This window comes from Procambarus clarkii, chromosome 8 (assembly GCF_040958095.1).
Source record: "Procambarus clarkii isolate CNS0578487 chromosome 8, FALCON_Pclarkii_2.0, whole genome shotgun sequence".
NCBI classification, from domain to species: domain Eukaryota; kingdom Metazoa; phylum Arthropoda; class Malacostraca; order Decapoda; family Cambaridae; genus Procambarus; species Procambarus clarkii.
In genome coordinates, this window is record NC_091157.1 from 8,420,662 (window position 1) to 8,437,417 (window position 16,756).

Consider the following 16,756-nt stretch of genomic DNA (forward strand, 5'->3'; position numbering starts at 1 on the left):
CCAGTGGTTTGGTTATGTTAGCCTGTTTTTGTATACAGTACCTTGAATTATCTACTAATGCACACATTTTTCATGTATGAAAATGCTTAAATGCTCCACTGTTTACTGCATACTGTCGGAACCAACGTGTAGGAACACGATATACATTAGTTGACTTTATTAGGAGATTTAAGTAATAACTAATTCTGTACACTTGAAATTAAAATGTTCATACTAATGATTTGCACACCTTTGTTTCTTTACTTTTTTGTGAAATAATTTACTGTTAATATATTTTAGTTGTTGGTGAGGCTTTGCTCCCACACTGCCCCAGCAGAAGAGTTGGCACGGAAGGACGATCTAACATTATTGTTCTCTGCAATTACTTCGTGGTGTCCCCAACACAATGCTCTCTGGAGGAAGAGTTCTGCTGAAGTGTTAATGACGCTTTCCAGACACGGACTTTCTCAGCCAGTTGTCAGCTATATTCACAGTGAGTTATTGGGCATTGTATATTATTATTTTAATTAACATGTCATTCTCTTCTTTTGCAGAATGGCAGTTATTAAGTGTAGTAATTTATAATTTTTTCCTGTTTTACTTCAGTGTACTGTACCCACTATTCCTTGAAAATGAACCTTTTTACTATACAGTAATGTGTTCCTGACCAAAAAAGTGTATTTTCTGAATTCTGTAAATCTAAAGTCTCCTTTTTGGAGCTCTTACATCTGGTTGATTCCTCTTTTAAGACCTCATTGTGAATGGACATTAGATCGTGCATTCATGGGGGTAGGACTGTGTGTAACATAGTGTTGCAGAGCAATGTGTCCATAAAAAAGCAAAGCCTCTGCCTGAAAATGCTATTGATTATAAAATGAGGCCTCTCATTAATGACTGGTTGGGCTATCATGTCAACTATACTGATTACCATTTGGTTCTAGTACCATGCTGATTTCTGGGTCTGCTGACTCAAACCAGTCTGCTTACTAGTTGACACTAGGAAGGAATTGTGATTGGGAAATGCAGATAGGAGGGCCTGTGACTACTTTTTGAATCCTTGGAGTTCAGTTCCTGGCCTTGAGGGTTTGTTACTTAAAATGGAGGTAGTTTCTTATTCCAACTCCCAGTATGTGTTTGACACCACCTCCACTCCCCCACAAGTGCATTACGTGGTTCTGGTGCATTACCTAGATATATGCCCTGCCTGTGCAGGTTTTGGCTGTCCCTTCTTTACCTGAATTTGGCTTGCCAAAATTTGTTTTGGTATATGCAACAGAACTAACTGCATCTGTGTGCCTTGTGACGAGAATGACTATACATGCCCCGAATGTATAACACAGTTCTGGATGCGAAAGGATCTCTAGTCCAATACTTCCTCCTAAGTTCACAATACAAAGTGGAACAAAATAGTTCGAAGACAAATCAGAATACCAGATAAGTACCCGAGGGGAGTAATCTGTCTGAGTGAGTCTCCTCTGTTGGGACAAAATTAATGTGGATAATAAACGTATAGCAATAGCCTAGAAGACTAACCATTACGAGCATGAATTTGCTCAAAACATCACGTAATCAAAGTCAATCGAATAAACAGATAACAAATTGCTACTACCTCTAAAGTAGATGTGTTCAGCTACCAGTATGTAAATCTCAAAATTAATTCTGAAAAAATGCAAAGTATAAAAGCCAAGTATAACATCTAAACACAACATTAAGCAATTGTTACTAGGAACAGCTCCTTGGACACCACCTAGGACAACGCCTTGGAGAGCTCCCAGACAGGCCCCCAAATTTATGTGATGGGTTGTGGTATTGCAGCTATATTGAACCAAGGTGATATGGCTGTCACATAAATAAAAAAAAAATACTGCATTGGCCTTTGCAGTGTTAAAGTCGCAGGTGGAAACAAATGAAAATCATCAGATAATTAATTAAAACAATTTACTGAAATAATAATGAACAAAAATGGCACCTGAGAACACTGCTAGTATGCGGCTGGCGGCGCCTTTGTGTTGAGGCGCCCCACTGCTAGTTGAAAGCGGCTAACTGCTTGTTTGTGAAGGCAAACTACCGGTTGGCTGAGATGCTCGGCTTGCCACTGAGTTGTACCAGGCCGTGCCAGGCCCTGGGGGGTACGGAGTGGTGGCAAGACTGATGACTCATCTGGGCTGGTGTAGAGGTGGACTTCCAATGCAGAGGCATTGAAGGTGAGTAGGAAAGGCAGTTCCACTGCTATGCAGGGGATTCACGTGACAGCCTAAATTGGATCCAAATTTTTTTGAGTTTGAATCCTCTTCTATATCCTAGATGGGGTATGAAATTCCAGCTTCATCTCTCTTCATCTGGTAGACAACTCCTGTTTTCCTTGGATAAGCTGCACTTTTTTGTTCTATATGCAGGCACTTGAGTAGAAGAAAGTTTCCCATATGATTTACATTTTTTCTTGGCAGCTCTTTCACTGCAGCAGTCAAGTGTGTCCAATTTGCCATTGCCCTTCCTCATGGCATAGGGGCATGGTAGCATCACATCCAGGTGCCCAGATTGCTTTTAGTAGTGATTGGGGCACTACAGGGCTTGCATCTGTTTTATGGAGTTTCTATTCTTATGCAGTGCATGAGCTCATCTTTGAGCAAATATATATTAATCTTCATTTTTTGTCTGCTGCTACAGCAGCAGATGCAGTTCCTGTGCTGCTGTTGTAGTAAAAGACTTTTATGTGACTTGCCAGTATACCTATTTCTTATCTTCATCCCTTCCAAGTGCTATATAGTCATACTTTCTCCTGATTATCTAATTACGTTTGTTGTCCAGTTTGAAGGACTTCCTCGTTGGTGGGGTGAGTTTAGCCATTATTTCTGTGATGTCTTTTGCCTGACTGTCCAGCTCGCTGTCTGGTCTGATTTGTTGTCTGGTTGCTGGCTTCTTTTGGTTGGTGCTTCTCTTATGTGAGGGGGGGTTACGGGGTTGTGTATTGGTGGCTTGTGAGTGATGTAGATTATGGGCTGAAACCCCAGGTGGCAGTGACTGCCATTTGGTGGTGGCAGAGTGAGTTATTACTGGAGTTGTCCACCCATGGTATACTGCAGTTGTCTTGATTTCATCATATTAATTTCATTCAGGCAATGATTTATTGTTTTGTCTGGCTTTGTGGTCAATCTCTGATCCCCAATATTCCCTCGCACCTTTGAGAAAGCCAAATTCTAGTCCCTGCTTTTGATACGTCAGCATGTATCACAGAGGCCTAGCATAATCATAAGATTTGGTAGTAAAAGTACTTGAACACCAGGGAGTTATTGAGATGTTCATGTATTTAAACAGAAAGAGGCATTTTGTTAATTCCATGCATGATTTTTACCGTGTGCTGTAACTCTACACTACCCTGTATGGCTTTGAGTGCTCATTGTACTCTACATATTCTTGCATTAATTTTTTTCCAGATAAGGGATGTGTTGGTCTTTGTGTAGAAAACATGGAACGGGGGCAAGAACTTTCTCCTCTCGAGATAGTGGAGATGTTTGTGACGGTGTTTTGCTTCCTGAAGGACTCATCAGAAGTATCCCAGACTCTTCTTGATGACTTCAGATCTTCGCAGGGTTATGCTTTTCTTGCAGAATTCCTTTTAAGGTATTTTTCTTTAGTTAGCAATATAATAAAAATATAGTAAAGGACCTTTATGCTTTGCACTATATTTATAAAAATAGCTTGAAAAGCATCTTTATCTAAACTAATCACATTCTGTAGTATTTAATAATTCTCTTCTGGTATTTATCATCACAAACTTTGTAAATCAATGAAAATAATCATTTGTTTTAACTTGATTCATTTACATTTTGTCTTCACATAATCAGCACTGTCTCCCAGCCAGGTCTTGGAACTAAACCTTTAAAAGATTATGCACAGAGTTAAATTAACTGATTATTTCTTGGCTATTTCACTTTTTTTGTTCATTATGACAAGTATCTTGGGGGTTCAGGGAAGGTTTAAACTAAATTCAGGTCAACAATTTGATCTGGACATCTGGGATCTTTTCAAGCTGTACTTACCAGTCATGCTTTTGCTAGGGAACCTCTACTAAGTTTAAAGCTGGCTTGTCATAATTCATATTTTTGCTAATTACATCCTAGTAATTTAGCAATATTCTTAAATTCTTTTGTTTTTCAATAGTGAATTTATCACTATTGCATATTACCTTCCATGCTATCATGGAGATGTCTAAAACTACAAAATTCATGTTTTATTTGATATAATAAATGAAATCTCAAGAGATAAAAATTAATCATATAACTTTTGTTTTTACTGTAGATTAGAGGCTGATACTTCAGATGAGAGCCGTGAAGCCCTAAGGAATCTTGTTTTACTGGTCTCGTCGCTTTCTTATTGCGGTTACATAGAGCTAAAGCCATCTTCTGCATCAGTTGGCTCCCTCTTCCATATACCAGGCTTCACGTTGCCTGTTCCATCTGGTAGAGGTGAGGAACTGTTGCACTGTTATGTAATATATTGTTGACAGTATGACCAGCATACTTGCTCGGGAAGTTGTGTTAGATACGTTACTTTGCTAGTCCATCTTTCGTGAATTAGGATTTTATGATCGTTCCTGTACTGTGAATAATGTTTTACAAATTAAAAAGTGTTATAGTGTGAAAGTTTAAATGAAATGATGTCATGTTTTAACAGGTGCTAGTGTAAGAAATGTGCAGGCCTTCAATGTCCTTCAGTCGGTGTTTCTGAGAGGCACAACTTCCAACCTTTGCTCTGTTGTTCTGGATGCCATATCAGCTGTTTACCACTCAGATTCTGCCAACTACTTCATCCTTGAACCTCAACATACACTCTCCAGCTTTGCTGAAAAGATCCATGCCAAGCCTAAGGAGATACAAGTTGGTGATATTTGACTCTTGAGTATTATTGCTTGTAAAATAATGAAGAAATTCACTATGACATCAAGATTTAGAAGATACCATAGCTAATGACATCTTTGCTAATACTGTACCTGCTAAGTAAATGTAGCATTAAAGTTAAGGACAATTCAAGTGAAAAGTTGATTGATAACTATGTGAGCTATGTATGTATGTATCATATTTGCCCAACTAGTGTGAGCTATGTATATATGTATCATATTTGCCCAACTCTAGAGCCCACGTTATTGTTGCCAAAGTATTTTTAAAGTTGGTGTCTTATTGTTAGAAAGCCAAGATCGCGCGCACATTCATTACATATACTCTACCACAATCCCTCGCTGCGTGTTTCTACTGCACATCGTCGCCACCAATTGTAAATGTTTCAGGGAAACTTGAGCGGTTATGTTAGGTAGTCAAATCAAATCAAATAAAAATTATTCATAAACGTAGTACATTTATAATTAGGAAAGTTTACATAAAAAAAGTAGAGTACATTAATTACATGTCACAGCTGCACAAAGAGCCTGCATAGCATGTACATAGCAATGGAGTTGTTGTTTTAGATTCAGATAATCAGAACAAAATTTCCATGTAGCACAGGCTATAGTGAGCCCATAAAGCTATGAAGAGCTGCCAGAGGACAGTGTGAAGCAACTTTTGTCTATTAAAGCAAGTATCAAACAAAATTTTGCTCCCCCCCCCCTTCCACCAATACTCTGGAAGATTCCATGGTACCTACCAGAAAGGCATTTCGTTATATTCAGTGCTGGTTTTGCAAATTCTTTTTAAGGCATATGAACTACCACAGCAAACATAGTTAAGTTTAGTTAATTTAGTATGCATCCCTTACCCATCTTATGATTGATAGTAGAAAAGGCTACAGAAGCACATAATGGGCTCAGGAGCTCAACCCCTATTTGTTGGCTAAGCAAGTTACACTTATGGCATATCATTCTGTTTGATTATTTTCCATCATGATAACTTATTTTTATCAGATAGCTATTGTCATTTGCAGTTGGTATGAATAATATAGATCCTGTAGAAAAATATAGGACTAAAAAAATGTTGAAAAATATGTGTATCAGTACTTTTTATATATTACAGGAAAAGTACTTCCAGCTGCTAGAATTTGTGGTGTTCCAGCTGAAGTTTGTCCCTTGCAAAGAACTCATCTCCCTTTCAATCCTGCTGAAAGCACAGCATGCTCTCTCCTGTTCCATCATATGCATCAACACACTACTCACTATTCTCAAGTACGACATATTTTATTAATTCTGTTACATCAGTACAATGGCACCTCCAAAATCTATTTCAAGTAATTTTAAACCTAGTCCAGATATCTAGATATTTTGTCACTTGGCAGTTATCACCAATTTTGTGGGAAGCTCTCATTTTGAAAGTTATACTAAGCATGTTAATGTATATTTGGACACATAATATAAAAATCAAAAATTTATATATTATATTAAAAAGGCTTACCCTACCTTGTGGTTATCTTGTGCGGGATCAACTGCCCTGTGGCCCAGTCTCTGACCAGGCCTTCTGGTTGGTGGTCTGGTCAACCAGGCTGTCAGATACAGCTCAATAAATATTATATTTATTTTTCTGTGATGGCCTTCAATGGCTTCCTGAAGCTATCTTTATGAGATTACTTAATGCAAGTGGGCCACATCAGGTGTGGGAGTGAAGTTTGGATACGGGAGTAGAGGCAAAACCTGGCCGCCGCCACCCTCCTCACTGAGCTGCAGCAGCCAGAAAGTCAGTGAAGCTTTACAAACAACTGGAAGCCTTTGTTTTGCCTTGTTCAAATGATTTCAACTAGATGGTTCTCTAGTAACAAACACAGATGATCAGACTGTTAACACTTTCCCTGCCCAATTATGCCTATTCCGTCACGGAACCAAAATATGGAATATGCCCGATGGCGCAAACTGCGTCATTCATTAAACAAAATTGTAGAAATTCCATTTATTGTCCAAATACTATGAGACATTTTAAAATGCACTCCAACTTCTGCCTCCTTCTCTGTATACCCCACGTGGCATCCTGTCCCAACCGTGTGGGCGCCCAACCACGCTGGAGGCTCACTGTTTTCGTGACCTCGCTCGTGACAGCCGCGGCCTTCCCTCGAGTTAAAAAGTTTCCCCGTTCCGGTTATTTTATCTTGGTTATTTGTTGTTACCGACTTCATAAACACTGCAAATTGACTTCCAGATGGATACTGATCAAGAACAGAGCCAATCCATGACGAAAGCATTGAAAGAAACACGTATGAGGGAAAGGTTATCGAGTTTGCGTCGAAAGTGTAGAAAAGTATGAGTTGTATGTTCTTATATGCAAATATCCCTTACAGCATTCTATTCCAAACCATTTGATACAAAATTGAATGATGTAGCACAGAAATTGAGGTCAGAAAGCTGAAAAGAGAAAAAATATTGGAGTGGTGAGCTCTCGGGCAACACTCGGGTTGCTTGCAGTGCGCGGCAGGTCTAAAGTATAGGAAAGTGAGACATATTTTCTTATATGCACATATTCCTTTAGAGCATTCTATTGCAAATAATTTGCAATTTTCAGAAAGCTGAAAAGAGAATAAACATTTGTGGGTGGTGGCGAGTTCACTCGTACGGCTCGGCCAACCTTAAGGTGTGCGGCGGGTTGCCTGGCGGGGCAGCGAAAGTGTTAAGTTGGTATTATCTGGATTAATATCTTGCAGTGTGATAATTATCAGGCATGTTCATGCAATTTGCTATACCCTCATCGTTCCATGTACACATTTTTAGTGTTAATTACTTTTTCTTGAAAGTATATGTAAATTAATTCAGTACTTTATTTCAGGCACAATGCAGTGTTCAAGGATGTATATCGGGAAGTGGGTATGCTTGAAGTGTTTGTGACTTGTCTCACAAGGTATCATGATCTGCTCAAAACTCTCAATAATGATGAATCACAGAGTAAAGGTTAGTACTATAGTTTTTACAGGTTTTATTGCTTAGGTTGATGAAGAAAATTTTAAATGCAATCCTATATATTTTTACATTATTACAAAAGCTATTTTTCTTTTTGAAAATGGAATCTAAACTTAAGTTTTGTATTGCATAAAATCTACTGTGCTACAGAACATTTTTAATAGATAACCCAATTCCTCACTCACTCACTTTCTTCTCTTTTAATGTGTGTGGGTTGAGAATTAATTTCCAGCCATGTTATTATGACCTATTCTTTACATTAGAAATAATTAAACCTAACCAAAATAAATTGATACTGCAAAATTAGAATGCTTGTTTGTCAAATCAAAGCACTAAATTAACTTGAATTTCTGTTCCTTAAGTCTGACTGGCTCTTCATGAGCATATACCTTGGTTCATCTATGACTTGCAAAATCTTACTTTGTTTATATTGTAAATTCAAAAAGCAGATATTTATTTTAGGCATATGCAATGTTTACATAAAATAAATTATAGAAAATGGTTTTGGTTCCTTAAATAATAATTATCTGAAAACATTGTGGTTATTCATTGGAAGCCAGTACCAATTAATACAAGTAACAAGTAATGTTTTTTGTGATAGAAGGAGGTTGCAACATGGATGAGAAATTGGGTTTCCTGGTGATGGAGGCTCTGACACACCTCCTCTCAGGAAACAGCCAAAATGCTGCAGTTTTCAGGGAGTCTGGAGGAGCCAAATGTGCTGTTGCCCTTGTTCCCCATCTGCATTGCCGACTCCAAGCATTAGGTAAGGTGCTTGAACCCCCCACACAAAACTATTATGATGCTACTGAATCATATCTTTGAAATGATAATACATTTGTTTGTGTTGTGCATGTTGAGATATGTGAACCAGGAACTGAGCAACCAAAGCTAACTTTACATTTTGTGGATTTATTACAAAGTAATGCATGCACTTGATGTGACCCTGGTTGCAAGTACAACCACACACACACACACTGCTCCCAAGATTTTATCATAGATATATTATGTTATTGTGGTCTTATTGCATATGAACCATGATACTGTAACACGGGTTCGGGTTCCTCTCTCTTTACTTCCTTCTTTCTACTCCCTCTACCCGTATTCTTACTTTTATTTCTAAACCAAGGGACTCCAAAACTTTTACCAAAGCCAACTCCACGCCACGTGGTCCTAAGACGATTGACCGACTTAGGATTCTACACCCAGTATGACGTGACCTAAGCTCTGAACAAAACCCTAGAGTCACCTCTGCTGCCACCACCAGACCAGTAATACAAGAGCAATGATCGAGGTCTGGATCGATCACGCTAATTAATCAACCTAGGGGCTTGATCCCCACTATAAACGATGACCTTGAGTGTGGAATAAATTACACGGTAATGATAATTCCGATTCGATGTTAGAATCGGCGCCCAATGCAACTCCGCCTCGTGTGGACCACGTGACCAGGACAAGTATACACATAAAACACATGGAAACAATAAAATGCAAATTAATAACAAATTTAATTTATTACAAGAAAACTAAAACAAAATCTAAATGTGTTCACTCCCTATCACTTTAACACTCCCTACTTGACCTGAATGGCAAATGAGAAGACTATTTCTATACATAACCATAGCAACTATACCTCTATGTTTTCCAGCTAAGATGTTGGGCTGGTCTCGGGGAGAGGTAAGATGTTTGACCTCTCCCAGCTGCTTCCGTGACCACACTGACTTGTCCTCGTCTGGCCTAGCCCAGACTAGAACATTGTATCCTTCCGCCTAGTCAAAGTTTTACCAAGTTACTAGCCAGGTTTAAGTTATAACAATTAACCTCTGTTGTACTTAATTGATCCAGACTGGTTGAATTATTTTACTGAATTAAATTACAAACATCTAACGGCAGAGCTGTTCCCGATCACAAAAATGGTTATTAAAACTTTGAGAAATAGTAGACCTGTCAACCCCTGATGACCTATGACCGCCGGTCACTCCGCTTTACAAGTTAGATCTGATTCGTGACGTCACTGATGGTGACTTAAACTCAATAATACAGTATTCTCAGTGTGATGATTGCTTGTATCAGCAAATGTAACATGGCTGTAATTGCAAGTTTGGTGTATATAACAGGAGTAATGCAGCAGCTGATCTTGGCCAGTGGTTGTGATGACGACATGGGGTCCTTGCTGGGCCTCTTACATTCTGCTCCTTCAGCAGAGTTGCAACTCAAAATTGACATCCTGAAGGTAATTAGCAATGTTTGTTTAGGCCAACATTGATGCTGCTTTTATTTTTATTATCCAATAATATTTTAACATGAAATACTGGAAGTGTTATTTAGTTTTAAGTTTTGCACAGTAGGAGACAGTTTTTAAATTTTTCACTGTGATAAAATACAGTGTATATAAACAATGGAATTATAATTGTTATGTTTGTTAACTTTGAATTGATGAAAATAATTCTGATATAGTATTAACTTTTTCAGTCTCTCCTTGTTTGCTTAAAAGAATCTCACCGAACAAGAACTGTATTCCGCAAAGTTGGAGGCTTTGTTTATGTGATGAGTGCCCTTGTGAGTTTGGAAGGTAGTTTGGGGGATGTGGTACCACCAGCCTGGAGCTCTGTTCCTTCAAGACAAATTCTTACCCTCTTGCTCAATGTTTTCAACACACTTACTACTGCCATGAGATATGAACCAGCTAATGCCAAATTCTTTCATCAAGAGGTAAGTTTTTGAGAGATACTGACTGTGTGTGTACAGTATGTGAGTGTTATTACATATTTGCAGTTTTTAGGATAGAACTCAAACTTCAGGTATCCTATCTTCTTTTTTACATTTACTTATTTATTTATTTATAAGTTTTCTTTATTTTTTATGGAACACATCTCTCTTTGTGATGTTTACATGAAGTCCATCATCTCTAGTGGCCTCAACGAGCACAATAAACTGGTGATTTGCCAACATCATCCTTATTTCCCATGGGAATCACATACCCATGGTCTGTGATTCCATGGGGTTTATTGCTCAATGGGTGAAAACATTGTCTGTCCTGCATTGTGGCTTGTAGAGCTTGAAACTGTTGCCTCTTGTGTAAGTTACATTGGCTCTTTTAAAGAACTAGTCTGGGTTAACATCTTTCATTTATTTAGAATTCTAAAAGTCATGATAAGGGCTCCCTGTCTTGTCTGAGAAATAGTAAAGAAATTATTCACAACAATTTTGAGGCCAAAATTATAGTATGCAGCAGTTGTATGGTGTCCATATCTTAAAAAAGCACACCGAGTAGAAAAGGTGCAATGTTTGTGTGTGAAAATTTTCATTAAATAATGTTTAATTGTCCTTTTTACATAGTTGGTGTTAATGGGGATGGCAGTGATCATGAAAATGTTATGAAATTCATGAAATATACTATTACATGAATATATAAATAAATAGGTATAAATATTACTTGAATTTTAATTAAGTGTAAAATACGAGAAGTACTTACTCTTGCTTTTTGCAGATTTGCTATACCAGCTTCTGTGATACTTTACGCCTCCTTGGGTGTTTTATGACGGACACTCATATTCAAGAGAGCAACGAGGAAACCTTAGATTTGGTACTTAGCTCTAGCGTCACCGAGGAATCTGACTTGAGCACGGCATCATCTTCAACAATTGGAGTGGACTTGAACACTTACCACACCATATTTACTACACCTATTTTGGAATACATGTGAGTAGTGCCTGTCTTCATTGTTAGTATTGTTATAATATTTTGAGTGTTAGCTTCATCATAGCCACCACTCTCTTAACCTACACCCTAACTGACCCAGACCCTGCCCTTGTCCTAGCCTGCACCACAGGCTTCCTTCTCTGCCCTTTGTTGTGCCCTGCTATTATCTCTACTCTTGTCCCAGACCCTTCCTCTACCACTTCATATGCTAAGTGGAATGCATTTAATGAAAGAAATTATCAAAGCCACGTCCATCTACTTTTAAACATTTTTATGAACGTCGAGAGAGGTAATTAGTGTGCCAGATATAAATGGCTAGGAAATGGAGCATAAAGAGCTAGGTCCTACTCCTCCATAGTAATGGCACCCCCACTAGGATTAATGTCCCAGGGATAACCAACACCACGTAGCTGAAAGATTGAAGCAGAGGATAAGTCCTTTCAGAGGCTCTCTACTTCTTGTGCCCTGATCTTATAAACCAGTGAGGGAGGGGGGGGGGGGGGTTGGGGTTGGGAGCAGAATAAGTGAGAGTGAGCTCTGGGTGACCTCGGCTGCCACCTGGTGGTAGTGAGGCAGATCATAATTAGGGGTATTTATCCAAAGCAAAGACAATGATCATTTGGCTTGTTTCCTCAGGGTATCTAATTTTTCTCATGCAGTTCTTGCACTTGTATTTTCTAGTAGATTGTTTTTCACTTTTGTTCAGTCTTTATTCCTCAAGCTTCCCTCTCCACATAGAGCAATCCAGATTTTGGTGCTGGCTCCATTATGCAAGGGTCGATCTCGGAGGCCTGGTGCAACTCCCTAAGGCATGGCTGGACAAATACTTAATTCGAGGAAACTACCGAAAGCTACACCAGAAAAGGGTGTTTCATTACATTCAGTGGTTCAGGTATTCAGTTTCAAGCACTGGCTTCCTCCTCTCCATTTTGTTCTTTATATGTAATCACCTCATCAGCACTATTTTATCAGAAATGACTAATAATATATTAATGGGCAATTTAGTAATGACAGTATAAATATCAAAGGAAATCTACATCGTGTAATGACTGCGGGAATAAGTTGATTGCCACTCCAATAGCAAATGGTTGATACTGTATCTAAATGATACAGTTTACGATCACTTTCTGGACCAAATAAATGTATTCGAGCTATCCCATCATAAATAAAGTCAAAGCTGTAAGAAATATAAGGAATTATTATTGCAAAAATATATGCTGTACAAAAAACTGAAAAGATATTTATTAGTGTTGGCAAATGGTAGTATGCCTGAAACACTCACTGCCAGCCTTACCTAACCACTCTGCCAACCTCTCTCTCTTTACACACACACTATCTGCACTACAGGGTACTGCATTTTAAAATATGAAATTTATGAAATGTTCCGTTCATAATACCAGGAGCTTTAAATACCGGGAACTATGTATCATATAACAAGCGAGAATCTGGTGGTGGTTTACTTCAGAAAATGCGTTCAGTTCCTGCCAATATTGCTTAAGTGGATTCTTGCCTATGTGGACATCCTCTAGCATACAGAATATCAATTGGGTAAGGGAGAATTCCTACTGTATGTCATGCTTAATATTCCTTGGGGTGCCAAATGTTCAAGTTTGTTTGCTTACCAACCTTCTTCTGCCTTGAGTTGTAGCAATAAACTTACTAATAACAAATTTATTTCTTTAAATTACAAATAGTACTCTTAACTGTGTTGAATTTGCGTCAGTCTGGTGGCTAAATAACCTTACTCGGCTTTCTTTATCAAATCAATTTCCACTTGATGGCTAAAAATAAGTCATGAAGGAAAACAAAATTCTCACCTCTAAGCAGATTCTGACTCCCCCCCCCCCATCCCTCCCTTTACCTCCTTGGTGCTCCATGAGACAGAGCCCAGGAGGTCCACCAAGGACCTCTTTCTCTAGATCATGTTCTTGTCAACCTGTTTCCCCACTGTGACAACTATTCAAATGGTCATTGCCAGGGCATACTCTGGCAAAGTTAAAGTGACAGTATTTAAAAATGTTAGTCTCTCTTGAAACTGGGATGTGAATGTCATTTATGGCAACATGCAATGAGAGAGGATAGTAAGTATATGTCTAGGTATTACTAAATTACTGTGATAACTTTTGGTGGAATGATACCAGCTTCAGCAGCCTGCTGCCTTGGCAATTGAAAGGAAGCTAAATGGCGAATCATCTGATGTGTTATTTCCATTGAACAAAGTTCTGTTTTCAGTTATGTGATTTAATAAAAATGAACCTGAAAGTTTCTGATCAGTACTCCTGTTTTTAACCTTACATTACATAGGTATGTGTTGATTATTGTGCATCCTTAAGGTTAAAATGAATAATTTATCAGGCATGTAAGTATTGGCAATATAGACATTTGTCAGCATCTTGACTGATTATAATATTCTGTCAACATGAGCCTGAGCTTTACACTCAGCACCTCAGCTAATTACTTAATCACATATGCATTCTGGTTGTAGAGGTTTTTGGATAGAATTTGTGAACATTTCTTTCACAGACAGCAGATTAATTGTGCATTTTCCTCTACTCTCATTATAGACCACCACCTGAAATTCCTGTGTCACTTGTGCGCATTGTGCAGATCCTGCAGTTGATGTACCACATGGCTCTTGACGCATTTGATAAAGCTACCGGTCCCACCTTCAGCCCTCCTGATATTGGCATGTCTGGAAAAGATGTAAGTTTGTTTTGAGATATTTAATATTAATTGAATATTTTTCATCTCCAAAAAATTTAATTTGCTTTATCTTTTGAAATTATGATATACATTATTGTTAATTTTAAAATATAATATATTCTTAAATTATGAAAATATGTAAGTTTAGTTTGTTAATTGTTTTCTAGGTAAGAAAGACTGAATAAATGATGATAGTGAGAAACCAGAATGTGAGGGTGCATTGAGATCCAGAACATGAGGGGTGCGTTGAGATCCAGTATGTGAGGGTGGGAGAGAGCCAGAATGTGAGGAGGGGGTGAAGAGTAGAATGTGAGGGGAGAGACTTGAATGTGAGGTTGTTTGTGAGATCAGAATGTGAGGAGGGGGGAGGGGGAAAGACCTGAATATGAGGGTGAAGGAGAGGTCAGAATGTGAGGGTGGGAAGAGGGAGACCACACATCACACTGCCCTCCTAACCCCTTGCACAAGTTCCCCTCCCCACACATCTATCACCCACATATCACAAACACCCGTCTTACCCCCTTTCCATAACTATTCTCTCTCACTTCTCAACTCTGCCACGCACCTTGCCACCCTCTTGTGGACACAAACAACCTATTATCTTCACTTATTTTCTCTCCATCCATATTATGCTATTTTGTTTAGTACATTTTGATGTTTCAGAATAAGGTGATGGACATCTCGCCAAGCAACAAACGACCAGTTGGTGGCCTCAACTTGGGCCCTGCTCCAGCAGAACCAGTTACTGTCCACGCAGGAGTCATAACAACGTTGCTTCATCTCTTGCCATCCATACAGCACCCGTCTCATCCAAAGCTGGCATGCCTCCTCCAGCTCTACACAGCACATCTTATCAAGGTCTCTCAGCAACATTTATTGAATTTTGTAATAAAAATATTCAATTTCATGTTTTCATCTTGATCATTAATTTTATGCTATATATTTTTGCCATTAAAAGTCTCAGTGCTAATTGGATGCTATAAGTATTTTGTATGGCTGTACACATGTTCACTTCAGCTACAACTGTAATGATATACTGTATATATATATATAAATCACTCTTGTGTCATTTTATTATGACACTTATTTAAATAATGCACTGAAATTTTTTGTAAAATAACTGTCATAAATATATAATAATTTTATAAATCAAATTTATTTAATTTGATTGTATCATCGAAGATTTAAGTTGTGATCTTTGCATGTTCAAGCATATTCCATGCTGGTTCTTCTTACTCATAATAATTATTTATTTCTCCTTGGGCTGCTGTATGATTTTCCTCATTTCTGGTGTCATTTGAGGGAAAACATGCTTAATACTTTGCTCTGTATGCTTCAGAGTTGATGCATTTCTCCCTCTCTATCTCTTGGTTTTTTGTATGAATATTTATGACAAATACTAATGTTTTTGGGTGGTGTTACCGTAATGAACACTTTGGGAAATTATTTTGGTTGACAATATGAGTCTTTGTTTACAGTATCCTTCATGACAGTGCTGGACAGTCATACTGTAGTTAGATCTAAAGCTTTAACAATTTTTTTTTTTTTTTTTTTTTTTTTTTTTTTTTTTTTTTTTTTTTTTTTGATATATACAAGAGTTGTTACATTCTTGCTTTAGCTATTTTAAAGTGAATTAGTCAATTTTGTATGCATAGGAATATATAGGCATACCTGATATACATGTAGGTCTATATGTATATCTCAGAACCTTACAATATGTTGTGGTAATTGTGTGGTTTTTGCATTTTCATGATAGATAGATAGATATATATATATATATATATATATATATATATATATATATATATGTCGTACCTAGTAGCCAGAACTCACTTCTCAGCCTACTATTCAAGGCCCGATTTGCCTAATAAGCCAAGTTTTCCTGAATTAATATATTTACTATAATTTTTTTCTTATGAAATGATAAAGCTAACCCTTTTCTCTATGTATGAGGTCAATTTTATTTTATTGGAGTTAAAATTAACGTAGATATATGACCGAACCTAACCAACCCTACCTAACCTAACCTAACCTATATTTATAGGTAAGGTTAGGTTAGGTAGCCAAAAAAAGCTAGGTTAGGTTAGGTTAGGTAGGTTAGGTAGACGAAAAAACATTAATTCATGAAAACTTGGCTTATTAGGCAAATCGGGCCTTGAATAGTAGGCTGAGAAGTGCGTTCTGGCTACTTAGGTACGACATATATATATATATATATATATATATATATATATATATATATATATATATATAAAATGTCGTACCTAGTAGCCAGAACTCACTTTTCAGCCTACTATGCAAGGCCTGATTTGCCTAATAAGCCAAGTTTTCATGAATTAATTGTTTTTCGACTACCTAACCTACCTAACCTAACCTAACCTAACCTATAGAGATAGGTTAGGTTAGGTTAGGTAGGGTTGGTTACGTTCGGTCATATATCTACGTTAATTTTAACTCCAATAAATAAAAATCGACCTCATACTTAATGAAATGGGTAGCTTTATCATT

At 37.7% G+C, this 16,756-nt stretch overlaps 1 protein-coding gene across 8 annotated transcripts in view; it reads left to right on the forward strand.

Moving 5' to 3' along the window:
- Nucleotides 1-16,756, forward strand: part of bchs (WD repeat and FYVE domain containing 3 bchs) — a 96,194-nt gene that overhangs the window by 7,531 nt on the left and 71,907 nt on the right. For all 8 annotated transcript variants that reach the window (XM_045744823.2, XM_045744822.2, XM_045744824.2 and 5 more), the window contains exons 6-17: nucleotides 280-472; nucleotides 3,414-3,600; nucleotides 4,279-4,445; nucleotides 4,654-4,856; nucleotides 5,982-6,130; nucleotides 7,713-7,834; nucleotides 8,445-8,609; nucleotides 9,961-10,076; nucleotides 10,316-10,555; nucleotides 11,334-11,545; nucleotides 14,110-14,248; nucleotides 14,912-15,106. In XM_045744823.2, coding sequence (XP_045600779.1) covers nucleotides 280-472; nucleotides 3,414-3,600; nucleotides 4,279-4,445; nucleotides 4,654-4,856; nucleotides 5,982-6,130; nucleotides 7,713-7,834; nucleotides 8,445-8,609; nucleotides 9,961-10,076; nucleotides 10,316-10,555; nucleotides 11,334-11,545; nucleotides 14,110-14,248; nucleotides 14,912-15,106 — 2,088 coding nt within the window. The remainder of the gene's footprint in view (nucleotides 1-279; nucleotides 473-3,413; nucleotides 3,601-4,278; nucleotides 4,446-4,653; nucleotides 4,857-5,981; nucleotides 6,131-7,712; nucleotides 7,835-8,444; nucleotides 8,610-9,960; nucleotides 10,077-10,315; nucleotides 10,556-11,333; nucleotides 11,546-14,109; nucleotides 14,249-14,911; nucleotides 15,107-16,756) is intronic.